We start from the raw sequence: 15,086 nt of genomic DNA, 5'->3' as shown, positions 1-15,086 counted from the left end.
TATTAATTATAGCAAAAAGGAAAAAATATAGAATTTTTTTCAAAATTGTCGCTCTATTTTTGTTTATAGCGAAAAAAATAAAAACCGCAGAGGTGATCAAATACCACCAAAAGAAAGCTCTATTTGTGGGAAAAAAAGGACGCCAATTTTGTTTGGGAGCCACGTCACACGACCACGCAATTGTCAGTTAAAGCAACGCAGTGCCGAATCGCAAAAACTGGCCGGGTCCTTTAGCTGCCTAAAGGTCCGGGTCTTAAGTGGTTAATTTCTCACTATTAAAGTAGTTTACAGCATTTACATACACTATAAAAAAAATCAATTCCCTGATTGAGAGAGTGAAGTTTTTGAATTTTTTTTGTTATAAAATCAGCACGCTCAATTTCTTTGAAAACATTTTTTGCCACACTGTGCTCAAAAGGTTGCTTACCCCTGGTGTGGACTCTATGCAAACAACTTCATACTTTGTGGAGTAAAACGATTCCCTGTCTGTTTTCTTAATGCTTATTGAGTCTATACTTGGAATGTTTGTACTTTATGCAATTTTGTACAATAAAACATGTTTTCTTGATAAAAAAAAAAGCAGTGGGTATGTGCGCCTAATAAATCAATTGTTGCCCATTTACAAAAGTGGACAAAAGTAAATAGTAGACCTTGAGAAGTAAGGGAGCTCTGCTCTTCACACAGGCAGTTAGGGCCCAGGAAACAGATTAAGCCTAGGTTCACATTGGAGCGATTTGAAATGTCGCATGCCAAACCAGCCGCAATTGGCAACAAGGACACCGTCCGAATCAGTGTGACGCCGCACTGATTCCCAAAAGTAGTTTATGTACTACTTTTGGCGACTTTGGGTGCGATTTCCATAGATATCTCAGCAGCAACCCACATAAATTTCTCTGACATCGCCCCCAAATTCGGGACTGACATGCGGGAATGAAATCGTGTGAGCTCGGCTGAACTTCAATTTTTTCAGGACAGTGGAGGTAGTAAGCATTGTGTTGAGAAGCATTGCAGACTGCAGAGGTAGTGGGCAGGACTTAAAACTCATGTCTGGAAAGGGAGGAGCATTTTTTCCCAGTGCTTTACAGGAAAACACTACATTGTACATTTACTAAAATGTTTAATAATTACCTGAAAAACAATAGCTGGCAACGTGGTCTGGTAGTAGCCTGCCTGGTCAGCCTCAGGTTCTGTATCTTTATCCCAGTCTTTTTTATCTGTTTCTAATGCTTTTCTCAACCAACCAATAATATTGGACTAAATAGATACAAAAGAAAAAAATAATTATACAATTATATAAAAAACGTATTTAACTTGCACAAGTAGATCTTAAAAAAAGTTGTAAAGGAAAAAAACTTTTTGCCTAAAATTAATGTCTGTAAGGTAGACAGACAGAATAGTGTAATGATTCTGTTAAAAAAACGAGTAAATACCTATTAAATTCCTTCATCTATATCACCTCCGGCGTTCTAGTTTCTGTTCTCTCATTCACTTCCTGGTTTGCGGCGCTCGTTCATGTAAGAACTACATTTCCCAGTATGCATTGCGGCACACCCAGTAATTCACACCTCCTTGAAGTCTCTAACACGTAGAGAGCGTCCTGCCGCACAGATGTAGTTCCCAGGAGGGGGCGAGCACGTCACTGTCCACCGCAGTAAAGCCACCCTTCACGGTGGTGAGTAACAATCAGACAAGCAGGAAGTGAACATAACAGAGAAGAAATAGAGCAACTTCTGAGCAAAAACGAACAATGAGGAAGTGAAAAGAGGAATGTCTGCAGGTAAAGGATGCTTATTATGAAATTTTTTTTTTCCTTTACAACCCCTTTAAAATACAAATATACCAATAATGAAATTTTGGTATTCACTGTAAAACACTTTTCTCCTGTAGTTCATTAAAACGGAACTTCAGTAATTTTTTCATCTTTCCATCTATTAAATCCTCTGCCCTTGTTGTTTTAACTTTGGATAGAAACACACTTTAAATACCTTATACAGCCTACTTCCTGTTTCTTGTCTAGAAAAAAGCCTAGCCTTTTGACATCATGCACAGCTCTCTCTCTCACTCACTCTCATTTGCAGCAAGGGAGGAGGGGATGAGTCATAAGAGGGCCAATGAGAGCTGCAGGTGTGCCTCTGTGTGTCTGTGTAACTCCAGGAAGTGAACAGGGAGCAGCTTCAGCTACCCACAGTTAAAATGATTTCAGCCAGACTCAGTGGAGAGAGATTTCTGCAGCATTTTTGGCAATTACAGAATCACAGTATATTATAAAAAATAATATACAAAGTGGTCAGAGGGAAGCTTCAGAATGGCAAAGGTGTTTTAATTACAAATTATGTGATTAGACTGCAGGTCCTCTTTAAGAACACAGAATTCAGTGTATGACTATAGAGGTGCCTCTTTGCAAAGGAAAGTCACATGTAACAGAAGTGCAGGAGTAACAACCTGTGATAAAAGAGGAAACATGGAAGAGAAAAGGCCAAAACAAAGCAAGAATAAAAAATAAATAAATTAGAGTTACGTACCGGTAACGTCTTTTCCAGTAGTCTTTCAGGACAGCCACAATAAGAGACATAGGCTCCTCCCCTTCCTCTGAAAACACTGCGCCAGCCCATAAATTCTTACTTCCCCTGCCGGACTTCAGTTTTTACAAGATCACCTTCGGCCAGCTGGGGAGACACAACACCACATTAGTAACATACCATCAAAACTCATTACCATTCTGCGTCCTGGTCTTAAGCAAGACCCCCCAAATCTCAGGGAGGGTAACTAGGGCTGTCCTGAAAGACTACTGGAAAAGATGTTACCGGTACGTAACTCTCAATTTTCCCTTTTCGTCTTTCAGGACAGCCACAATGAGAGGATAAGCGAGCACTTACCAACTAGGGTGGGACTACAGCTTGCAAAACCTTTCGACCAAAGGCTTGCTCACCTGCCGGCACCAGGTCCACTCTGTAATGTTTCGCGAAAGTGGAGTAGTTGGACCATGTCGCTGCCCTGCATGTATGTTCTGGCGTAGCTCCAGCCTTTTCCGCCTGGGAAGCTTCCAAAGCTCTGGTAGAGAGTGTGCCTTTATCCCTGTAGGGATCTCCTTACCAGCTAGGGTATATGCCTGTCCAATGGTTGCTCTGAGCCATCTGGCAATAGTGTGTTGAGACGCTTTGTAACCCCTTCTGGCCCCAGAAAACAAAACAAATAACGAGTCTGACTTCCTAAATCCCTTTGTCAGCTCTAGATAGTGCAGGATGCATCTCCTGACATCCAAGGTATGAAACCTCAACTCCCCCTCACCTGTGGGGTTGGGACAAAAGGAAGTGCTGGATCGGTCTTAAAAATAACCCGATCTGGAAAAATAACACAAAAGGGGGGTCTAACAGATAAGGCTTCTATCTCGCTGACCCTCCTAGCAGTAGTCACTGCAACCAAAAATACTGCCTTTAAGGTCAGTTCCTTTAGAGAACACTTGTCTAAAGGTTCAAAGGGGGGACCCATGAGGGTCTGCAAAACTAAGGATAGGTCCCAGCTGGGAAATGGTGGGCCCTGAGCTGGTCTCTGCCTAGAGAGAGCCCTGAAAAACCTGACTACCCAGGGGTTGGAGGCCAATAGTTTTTCTAGGTATGCACTAAGAGCTGAGATCTGTCCTTTGAGGGTACTTACAGAAAGACCCCTATCCGCGCCACACTGCAGGAATTCCAGAATTGCTGTGGGGCTCTGCACTGAACAGGAGCGTCCTATGCACCACTTATTAAAGAAAAGCCAAACCTTCTGGTAGATCTGGCAAGTCTCCTTCTTCCTGCTATTAAGGAAATTAACCTCTCTGAAAATCCCTTGGATCTTAGGATGCCCTCCTCAGTAGCCAGGCCGCTAGTCTCCACCTGTGTACCTGAGGGAAGACAACTGGGCCCTGCGAGAGGAGGTCCTCTCGGGGCGGTAGGAGAAGGGGAGGTTCTACAGCCAGCTGCTTGAGCACTGAGAACCAAGCATTCTTGGGCCAATGTGGTGCCACTAGGATCAGGGAAGTGCTTTCCAACTGAAATCTCCTCAGAACGGCGGGCAACAAGATCGGTGGTGGGAATGCGTAACACATTTTGAACTGCCAGCTCTGGGACAGTGCGTCCACCCCCAGTGCTCCCTCTCCTCTGTTTAGAGAGAAAAAAAGAGAGGGCCTTCGCATTTTCTTTTGACGCAAAGATGTCCACCTCCGGAGGCCCCCAGCTCTTGACCAAGAGACTGAAGCCGGTGTAATGGGAAACTCTGCGCTGCTATTATGAAGTGAAGCTGCTAACACAGCTGATTGAAAAAAAGCAAATGTACAATGTGTTGGTATAAGTGTAGTGCATGGGTAAATACAATATACAATGAAATATTTGTATTCAGAAATTGCATAAATAATGAAGTGATATATAACAAACAAAACATGAAATTGTTCCAATAGAGTCGCAAAAAATGCAACTAATAAACAATAAATAAACCAAATAATTAAATGTCCATATAGATCTGTATGTGACAAAACATCCACCATGTGTCACAAATGTGATTGAAGTTCAAACGTTGAAGTGATGTGACATAAATCTACTAGAAGTGACTTCTTATGTGCGATAAAATGACCCTCCACCGATAAGGATGCAGGCTTACCAGAAATCATGGACTCAAAGACATGTATATTTCATGAGTCAAACAGGCTTAAAACCAATGTGGACATCATGGAAATCTCTTTAGGGAACAAGGAATCAACCAATGGCTCTTCAACCGCGAATGAAGCCCCCAGATGACGTGTCATTACACGAAACGCGTCGGGAAGACTCCATTGCCGCCTCATCTATATTTTACTACATGCGATGTAACTTCCATTTACATGCAAGTGCAATTGCTTATTAAAACCTTTGCTTTTTTACGGTATCACGCTATGTTGCCTCCTCTCTTCTTCTCCATATCTTCTTACTGTTAAAAACATACCTGAGAGCAAGCTGTAAGCCATTTGGGCTAGTGCATACTCATCACCTGGGCGAATGTATCGCGGTTGAAGAGCCATTGGTTGATTCCTTGTTCCCTAAAGAGATTTCCATGATGTCCACATTGGTTTTAAGCCTGTTTGAGTCCATGATTTCTGGTAAGCCTGCATCCTTATCGGTGGAGGGTCATTTCATCGCACATAAGAAGTCACTTCTAGTAGATTTATGTCACATCACTTCAACGTTTGAACTTCAATCACATTTGTGACACGTAGTGGATGTTTTGTCACATACAGATCTATATGGACATTTAATTATTTGGTTTATTTATTGTTTATTAGTTGCATTTTTTGCAACTCTATTGGAACAATTTTATGTTTTGTTTGTTATATATAACTTCATTATTTATGCAATTTCTGAATACAAATATTTCATTGTATATTGTATTTACCCAAGCGCTACACTTATACCAACACAAGAGACTGAAGACCTTCTGATTGAGGACCCACTCGCTCTCCCTCAGTTTCTTCCGACTAAGAAAGTCTGCCAACACATTCTTCTCGCCTCTCAGAAAGACTGCTGAGAGTGAGAGAGTGTTGATCTCGGCCCAGTCCAGGATGTCTGTTGCTAGGGCCGACAGAACTCCGCTCCTCGTGCCGCCCTGCTTGTTTAGGTAGGCTACAGCCGAGGAATTGTCCGACCTCACTGAGTGTGGTGTCCCCGGAGTTCCTCTTGGAAAAATCGGAGGGCCAGCCCCACTGCCCTCAATTCCTTCCAATTGGACGATCTTTTTAGATCTTCGGACCCCCAGGTGCCCTGAACTGGAAGGGACCCCAGGTGAGCCACCCAGCCCTTGCCACTTGCGTCTGTGGTTACTACCCGAGATACCGGGATAAGCCACAGCCGACCCTGCGACAGGATTGTAACTTTCCTCCACCACCAGAGGGATCTTTTTACTTGATCTGGTACCTGAACCAAGGTGTCTAGAGCCTCCAGACTGTGGTCCCTTACCCTTAGGACGAAGGTCAGCAGGGGTGAAAGTGTAGTCCAGCCCATTGGACTGCTGAAGGGTGGATGTCAGCAGACCTAGTGTTGACATTAGAGATCTTATCGGGACCTGCTGGTTGCATTGTAGGAGGGCCACCGCTCTGTCTAACTTTAAGACCTTCTCTGTTGGGAGAAACACTCTTAGGAGTGTTGAGTCCAACCAGAATCCCAGGTATGTGATACGCTGTGAGGGGATGAGACTGGATTTCTCCAAGTTCAGTAGCCACCCCAGGTCCGTTAGGATCATCATCGTCATCTCCAGATCTTTGGAAAGCTGTTCTAGGGATGTCGCGAACAGGAGCAGGTCGTCCAGGTACGCTATGATAGACACTTCCTGGAGTTTCAGAAACGCCACGGGTTCTGCCAAGACCTTGGTAAAGATGCGGGGAGATGAGGATAGCCCGAATGGCAGAGCCTGGAACTGTAGATGTATAATTGTTCCATCTAGGTCTACCACTAGCCGCAGGAAACTCTATAAGCTTTCTGCGATCGGGACATGTAGATACGCGTCCCTGAGGTCCAGAGATACCATGAAACAGTTGTGGGGGAGAAGGGCCCTGACTGTGAATATCGACTCCATGCGGAACCGCTTGTAGGTAATTGACCTGTTCAGGGGTTTCAAATTCAGGATTAGTCTGAATTTCCCAGAAGTCTTCTTCACAACAAAAATGTGTGAATAGAATCCCTTTCCCTTTTCTGCCTCTGGATCTTCCAGATCCCTTAGGGCACCAAGCAAGGCATCAGACTTTTCTCTGCACTTGGGTAACTGTGTAATCAGGTATCTCTGGGGGGGAGGGGGACTTGCAAACTCTAGGCGATACCCCCTTATGACCCCCAGGATGAACTGGTTTGGAGAAATTGCCTCCCATTGTGGGAGGAAGGTTCCCAGTCTTCCTCCCAACCTGACTGGAGAGTCATTGCTTTTTGCCGGGCTGCTCAGGAGGGAAAAATCACCCCTCCTCTGCCCCTGCCTTTCAGGGTCCAAGGCTTCTTCTGCCCCTCAGGCTTGGGTGCCCCCCTCTGTCTTTGCAGGTGAAACCCCTTCTTTAACTGTACCTGGGCCTTTCGTTTGAGAGGAAAGGATTTTTTCTTATCCGCCGTGCAGTCTAGAACGGTTTCTAGACCTGGACCAAAGAGTAGGTCACCAGTCAGGGGTATCCCGCATAAATTGGCCTTAGAGGCGATGTCACCCGGCCAAGTTAGCCAGGGCCGCCGATCTGGCCGACATGCAGATAGATTTCGCTGAGGCGTCAGCTATATAAGCGATACCTCACAGGATTGTGGGAAAGGAGGACAAGATAGTATCCTTAGTTGTACCGGCCTCAATGTGCTCCTGGATCTTGTTGAGCCAGTGCTCTAAGTTGCGGGCCACAACTGTAACAGCCATCCCTGGCTTTAAATTACCCATTGTAGAGTCCCATGTCTTTTTAAGAAGGGAGTCTATCCTCTTATCCATCACATCGGCTAAGGCCCCCATGTCCTCGAACGCTAGGTCTGTGTTTCTGGAGACCTGGGAGAAGGCTGCATCTAATTTGGGGGTCTTATTCCAAATAGACACCGGGTCCTCTGAAAAAGGAAACCTTCTTTTAAAAGGGACCTTTAAAAGAAGGGTTTCCTCTCGGGATCCTCCCATTCCTTCTTAAACTGTGTTAACCAATACCTCATGTACTGGAAAGACTCTTTTCTCTTGTTACCCCAGACCCCGATATATTTGGTCATGGAGGGTTAAGGTCTTTTTGTCGGTCTGGATACCGAGGGTCGTATAAATTGCCCCCAAGAGGTCCTCTACCTCATCCAGGGATAACTTATATCTGGAGGGCTTGCCGGATTCCCCATCCTAGCCCTCCTCCTCTGAGCCCTGAGAATCAGAGGTAGCACTATCTGGACCTGCCTGTTCAACTCCGGAAGGACCTGAAGCCTCCTCTGCCCTCTGGGTAGTGGAAGGTTCGGCAGGTGCAGAGCTCTGAGCCAGCGGAGGGGTTGTATCCGGAGAGACGGGATTAGAAGGGAGTTGAAATCTTTCAAAAAGAGTTAAAGGATGAGAAAGTGGACAAGAGCTCCTTTACGGAAGCAGCTAGTCCTGACTCCCGTTCTGAATCCCTCTCTCTAACTAGGGTGTCTATACAGTCCCTGCAAAGGACTTTTGCCCATGACTCCCCCAGAATATCCCTACAGGAGGCACACTTCCTTCTGGAGGTATGGGATGACTTTGACTTGTCAGTAGCTTTCTGAAAAACATGCACAAAAAAGGGCAGAAAACAATCAGAAAAATGGGCAGATACAACCCCGGGAGTGCACTGACCCTCTATCCTGCAGGGATCAGAGCCCCCCCCCTGACCACCCAGGGGGGTTGCCCCCCCATAGACAGGAACCATGTATGGAGGGGCATTCCTAGGTAGAGAGGAACCCACCCCAGGGTACTCTTACCTTAGGAAGGCTGGAGGGTAGTGTCACTGGGTATCGTCTGAGCCTCTGCTTCCAAAAAAGAACGCAAGTGGTTGCGGCTACAGAGTTTCACGCTGCCTGTGCACGTTCCGGACTCTCTCCAGCGTTTGCCTGGTCCTCTATCAGCTCCGCGACCCAGAACCGAAAGTCGCGGGTTAAAGGGGAATCATCCACTCTCCGCCGGAAATGACGTCACCCGCAGTCCAGCCTGCCGGTTCCAAAAATGTGGCCTGTAAAGAAAACAGGGAGAGCTAGGATGCCTCCCTGCTGCAGGGCCCTGTGGACGCGATAGGGACCCCCTCAGCTTGCTGCTGCGCTCGACGAGGATGGGGTGGCTCCAGGTGGTGGGTAAGTACCGCACCTATAGTACCCTGGAAGCCCCTGCTTCCCTTCAGGTCTAAAAGCGGCCTCAGTCCCCTGACTGACCGGCCAGGTTCCAAGCACAGTGTCTCCCCTCCGGTGGAAACACTAACAACTGAAGTCAGGCAAGGGAAGTAAGAATTTATGGGCTGGCGCAGTTTTTCCAGAGGAAGGGGAGGAGGCCATGTCTCTTATTGTGGCTGTCCTGAAAGAGGAAAAGGGAAAAGAAAGATATAGATATAGAGATCACACTGCTACCTTATGTCCAAAGCTAGCCCCCGGAATGCCATCACATTCACAAGAAAAAACATTAACAAAAATGTGGACAAAGGAACCAGGCAGCAGCTGTGAATACCTGGGAAACCAAAACCTAGTGCCAGAAAGCCCAAGAACAGAACAAGTGTTGACTGGATAGGGAGGATCCTGTTCCTTAAAGTGGGCCTTGAAGTAAAATACAAGCTTCTATTAGATCATGACCCTCTAACTCCTGCAATAATCGCTACTTAATAGTTGAATAATGTATTTGAAAGTAATACAATGGTAAGGTAAGTATAATGTATCTTCCACCCTCGGAGCATAGGGGAGGGGAACATCATAACCATTCTGGCAATTTCCAGGTAGGGATGAAGATTCCAAATTGCCCAAGACGACACTTTTGCGTTGGACCGGAGTGCCCATCCCCAAGGCCCACACTGAGGAAGGGGAAGGATAGTTAATTTATTCTAACTTTTTTTTTTTTGTTAGATATGGTACATTTTTCAACTTCAATAATGCACCGATTTTGACAGGTAGGGTGGTAGTGGGTGGGAGTTGGGGACAGAGCAAATTTAAAAAAATCGAGCTTTTTATTGCGTGGACCACTTTTGGATACTGCACCTGTGTCCCCCAGGTATACCAAAATGCCAGGATGCACAAACAGCAGCTAGATTGCTCATGTGTGCAAGGAGCACTAGGGGAACGGTCCATGACACCCACAATAGATCCCCATTCCTCTGGAATGAAGTTATCATCAATTAACTTAGAAAACTGAGGACATCTGGTAGTGGAATATAATTAATGTGGGGGACAGCACAAGAGAGACAGTGAGTATAGAAGCCAGAGCCTTTTGTTTTGTTTTAAACTCTTGCTGGGGAGACTGTGTTAAAAAATGCTCAGAGTTGGGAAAATAAGTGAGAAATTAAATACCAAAAAGACACACAAGAAACACAAATTGCCTTTCTTTTTTTAGATTATACAGGATATGGCAATGAAAATCTTCAAGAAAAGATAACTTTCTTAAAACAGCAAATGCTACCACGGCACTTACAGTTTTTGGTAAAAAAAAAAAAATATTGCTGGTTGTTGCCCATGTGCTGAAAAATCAAAGTACTTTGTAAATTGTAATGTTCAATTTCCTGCAGGTGCTCCAGCCAGATGTCCCTATTTTATGTTTATTCCTCTTGCATGTAGCATGTCTAAGCCTCAATAAGTTTCATTTAGTTACCAATTTGAAAAATGCTCCCAGTCCTCTGATTGTGAGTGAAAACAAAAAAGGAAGCACACTATACAGCCAATCCAAACCTATATGAACACCCAACTCCCTCAGAGTGACAGTTGTACTATTAATACACAGACACAGTTGTGGCTATCAATTTGGCATCCGTGAGAGTGTGGGTCCCCCAACACGCTGTCTGCGTTCAGGGACCCACATATATGTCAAACTAGGAGCAGAGGCTGTGCCCGTGCAGTCGATGTGTCCAAAATAGCGTAGAACGGATGGTCTACATGGGTATTCACGAAACATTTGTGCATCCCGTCTAGGCAAAACACAGCCCTCACACGGGTGTAAGCTTAAGTATGCCTGTGTGAAAGAGACCTTAAAATTAGGGATATCCCGATACCGATACTAGTATCGGTATAGGTACCGATACCAAGCATTTCCCCGAGTACTTGTACTCGGGGGAAATGCTCCGATGCCTCAGCCGATACCTGGGCAGGCAGGGGAGTTGCAAGTCTTCTCCCCCCATGCTGTCTTTCCCCCGTGTTGTGCTCTCTTTCCCCGTGCTGTGCTCCCTTTTCTCCCGTGCTCCATGCTGTCCTCTCTTTCCCCCGTGTTCCGTGCTGTCCTCTCTTTTCCCCATGCAGTGCTCTTTCCCCCGTGTTCCGTACTGTTCTCTATTTCCCACGTGTTCCGTGCTGTCCTCTCCCCCCCCCCCCGTGTTCCGTGCTGTCCTTCCTCAATCTGTCAGGATGGAGAGCGGAGGTAGGAGCTACCTTTTCAGAATGAACAGAGTCAGTGATCACTGACTCTGTCCATTCATGTAAACTGAGCATCGTAACCTGTGTTTACGACACTTCAGTTTATGAATGGAGTGGAGCTTCCCTCCATTCATTTCAGCTGAGGCTGCAGAGAAAGGGACTGGGGAATCTGTCCTTAGTACTTTTCTCTGTCTTAAAGGGGAGATGTCAGAGGTCTGTTAAGACCCCTGATATCTCTCCAAAGACCCCCAACAGGGCTGAGTAAAAAAAAAAAAATTGCAATAAATATTTTTTTTTTTTAAATAAATAAAAATAAAATGTAAATAAAAAAAAAACACAGACAATCCACCCCCCCCCCCCAAAAAAAAAAAAATCACTGTAAAAAAAAAAATTGTAAAAAAAAAAATACTGTCACATGACATTAAAAAAAAGTATCGGTAATCGGTATCGGCGAGTGATATCAGGACAAAAAAGTGGTATCGGGACAACCCTACTTAAAATTTACAAAAGATTTGATTGCGATCTGTGATCCCTTTACTACAGCCTTGCATCATTTCTTGCACTGTTGCAGTAAACATTGTTCCTCTTGGAAAGAATCACACTCACTTCTTGTTCCAAACACAAGACATAAGAAAATGCAGGGAAATCTCATTTCAGAAATCAATAACACTTGACAAAACAAAGCATTGACTGGAGATTATTCATTGGTAAATTTTGCATTCTAACAAAGCAATTAAAATGTTGCTTACCTGGAGAGTTGCCATGTACTTATGCAGAAGCTGGTCTACTATTTCCTCAGAGAGAAGTGGCTTTAGCAACTTTACATCTACTTCAGGAACTAATTCTATATTTCCCATCATTTCAGAACTAGAAGAACAATGCATAGGTTATACTTTATAAAATATCAATAAACAATAATTAAATAAAAATAAATAACATGGGCTAATCCTTCTCTGGAATGGATGGGTGGCGGGTCAGGGGTTAGATACAAGATATAATGCATGGATAGTCTACTTTTCTTCATACTTTTAAACTGTGCTGATTTCCAGTAATATGGTGGTGCCAGGAGATATGCCGGAAAGCCAGATAGCTAGGGCAGGAAATGCTGCCATTGCATAGGCAGAATAAAAAATAAAAATAAAAAAAAAACATACAATTTTATATTCACCTCAGTATGTGGTGAGGTGTACATGAGAAAGTGCGCCCAACAAAGGATATGGGTGTACATTTGATTGCCATGTCTACAGATAAAGCCATTTTGCTCATTAAGAAAAAATGAGTAATAGAGTGGCTGTCTTGCAGCAATGGGGTCCTTGGTTTGAATCCCAGCTAGGACGCTATCTGCATGGGATTCACCCTGTACTTGTATAGGTTTACTCTAGATGCACAAGTTCCCGTCCACACTCCAAAAAAACATGCTGGAAGGTAACTTTCTCCTGTCTAAATTGACCCTAATATATCTGCATGTATAATAGCAGGGACTGATGAGAATGTACACCATGTAAATTGTTAGCGCGATACAAAAAAAATAAACCAAGTAAAGTACTTTGCTTCTAAAATATTATTACCTATGGTAGGTGTTCAAAACCCAAGTAAGAATGCTGACAATTTCATTGGCTTCAAGCTCTTCTGAAGCCAACTCCTGGATCCGAGAAGATAAGGCATAGTGATACAGTTCCAAAACTTTACTAAATATGCCGTATGAAGGTGGAAAACACTGCACCATCAAGTTTTTGACTATTATAAGATCATCCAAGACATAACGACGGATGATTTCTAAATGCCGCACCAACCACATTTTATCAGATTCTCTTGTCTCTGCCTGTGTACCCTCAATTCGTGTTCCAATTGTTTTATCAAGAACTTCGAACATTTTCTGTTTCCACTTCTTAGGTCTTCCGGGTGGAATGAATCCAGTTTGCTTCCTCCTATCCATCATGCGTCGATCTATCTTCTCTTCTCTCTCTATAATGCGAACTACTGACACAAGTAAGGTAGGATCCTTGCGAACAGTGGTTATAGATCTCTGTATAACCATCCACAGCTGTTTGGCCAACTCATCAGACAGATGTTGTACTTCACCAAAATAAGCTTGAATAAGATTCATGTCATGGGTATTTTTGCTATCCATACGGTATTGCTCATACATGAGGTCATCCCTAGAACACTCCAGGTCCATTAATTTACGATGCGCTTGAAGAAGTGCACCTTGTTCAATAAGATCTTGAGTCTCTTTTACAATTTCTGGGACTATAAGCAAAAAGACAATATACATTTGTTAAAAGAAAAAGCAACAGAACAACAAAAACAAAGTCTGATAAATATCTAATGGCAAAGCAAAGCGTGCATGTCCCTTGAATGGTGAATTTGGAAGGGTGTTTTTTATTCAAGTGAAAGTAACATGACTTATAGAATTTATGTATTTCAGTGCAAACTATGTTTTTTGAATACTTCAGGAACATGGAGGCTGACAGTAGAACAGTATGGTTGTGCCAAAATTCCACAGCTATGTGCTATTTGGCTACGACAAATAGATGAAACAAAGGATGTTTGGCCATCTGAAATGCAACATATTAGTTCCAGTAAAATGGCGTTGTTAGCATGCTACTCATTAAGAATATAAATACAGCAACCATAGTCTTATGTCATTTCTTTCCATATTTTTCAAGCCTCACCTGCATAACTCTCTGTACTGATCTAGGACATAAAGCCACTGTCCTGAAGTCCTTTGCATACTGTTAATGCATGGTGTGGAATCTGCTACAGCCTCCATATTTCTAAATGTGTCCATGCTTTTAAAGGCTAAATATTGCAAATGTTCATTAAGGATGGACACTAAGGGCCAGATTCAGGTACAATTACGTTGCTCCCCTGTGGCGTAACGTATCTGATTTACGTTACACCGCCGCAGGTTTACAGCGCAAGTGCCTAATTCACAAAGCTCTTACCTGTAAACTTGCGGCGGTGCAACGTAAATCCGCTCGGCGCAAGCCTGCCTAATTCAAATGGGGCGGGCACCATTTAAATTAGGCGCGTTCCCGCCCCGAACGTTCTGCGCATGCTTCGTGTTAAAATTTCCCGACGTGCTTTGCGCGAAATTACGGCGCCCTGACGTTTTTTTTGAACGGCGACGTGCGTTACGGCGTTTTGGATTCCCGGACATCTTAGGCCAAAAAAAAACATTTCGAAATTCGACGCGGAAACGACTGCCATACTTAAACATGGCTGATCTAAAGATAAGCCATGTTAAAGCAGGTGTAACTTTGCGACGGGAAAAACCGACGACGACGTACGATATTGCGACGCACGTGCGGATCTTCGTGGATCGCCGTAACTAGTCATTTGCATATTCTACGCCGACCGCAATGGAAACGCCACCTAGCGGCCGGCCTAGAATTGCATCATAAGATCCGACGGTGTAAGTCAATTACACCTGTCGGATCTTAGGGCTATCTATGCGTAACTGATTCTATGAATCAGCCGCATAGTTAGGACGGGCGTATCACAGAGATACGACGGCGTATCAGGAGATACGTTGTCGTATCTCTTCTGTGAATCTGGCCCTAAAGGCTTGTCAGAGGGTTGTGCACATCTCCTGTATATTGCTGAGCACATTGTGCTTATGTAATAATTCACTAGATCCCAGATTTCACTAGACATGTGCAGAACGGAAAAATGTGTTTCGTTTTGTTTCAGATACATTTGTTATGCTACTTATATTGTTTTGTTATAGAATTAATTTAGTTCCATTTAGTTTTCGGTAAAAATTTGTTTAATTTATTAATGTTCTAGAGTTCCAACTTTCCAGAACGATTAGAATCCGGATCTGTCAAAAAACGATCGACCAATTCGAAGTCTGTGTGGAGAAAATAGCTGGTTGTTAAGCAACAGGCCGGTAAGCTGCCTGCCCGCATCCCCACTCACAGATAAATGTAAAAATAAAGTATGCCGGTATTTCCTGGAAATAGAAAAAAATAAAAAATGGCACAGGGTCCCTCGGGTCTGGTACAGTCCAGTTTTCATCAGATTTCCCTATAGAGGAGAGCA

The 15,086-nt window shown here is 44.0% G+C and overlaps 1 protein-coding gene across 3 annotated transcripts in view; it reads right to left on the bottom strand.

Moving 5' to 3' along the window:
* The window catches only part of EXOC3 (exocyst complex component 3), a 385,796-nt gene that overhangs the window by 240,898 nt on the left and 129,812 nt on the right, over positions 1–15,086 (bottom strand). For all 3 annotated transcript variants that reach the window (XM_040353404.1, XM_040353405.1, XM_040353403.1), the window contains exons 4-6: positions 12,608–13,289; positions 11,789–11,906; positions 1,129–1,254 (exon numbers count right to left, since the gene is read on the bottom strand). In XM_040353404.1, coding sequence (XP_040209338.1) covers positions 1,129–1,254; positions 11,789–11,906; positions 12,608–13,289 — 926 coding nt within the window. The remainder of the gene's footprint in view (positions 1–1,128; positions 1,255–11,788; positions 11,907–12,607; positions 13,290–15,086) is intronic.

Source organism: Rana temporaria, chromosome 5 (genome assembly GCF_905171775.1).
Source record: "Rana temporaria chromosome 5, aRanTem1.1, whole genome shotgun sequence".
Taxonomy (NCBI): Eukaryota; Metazoa; Chordata; class Amphibia; order Anura; family Ranidae; genus Rana; species Rana temporaria.
The sequence above is the reverse complement of the archived record's forward strand: the minus strand, read 5'-3'. Positions and strand labels throughout refer to the sequence as shown.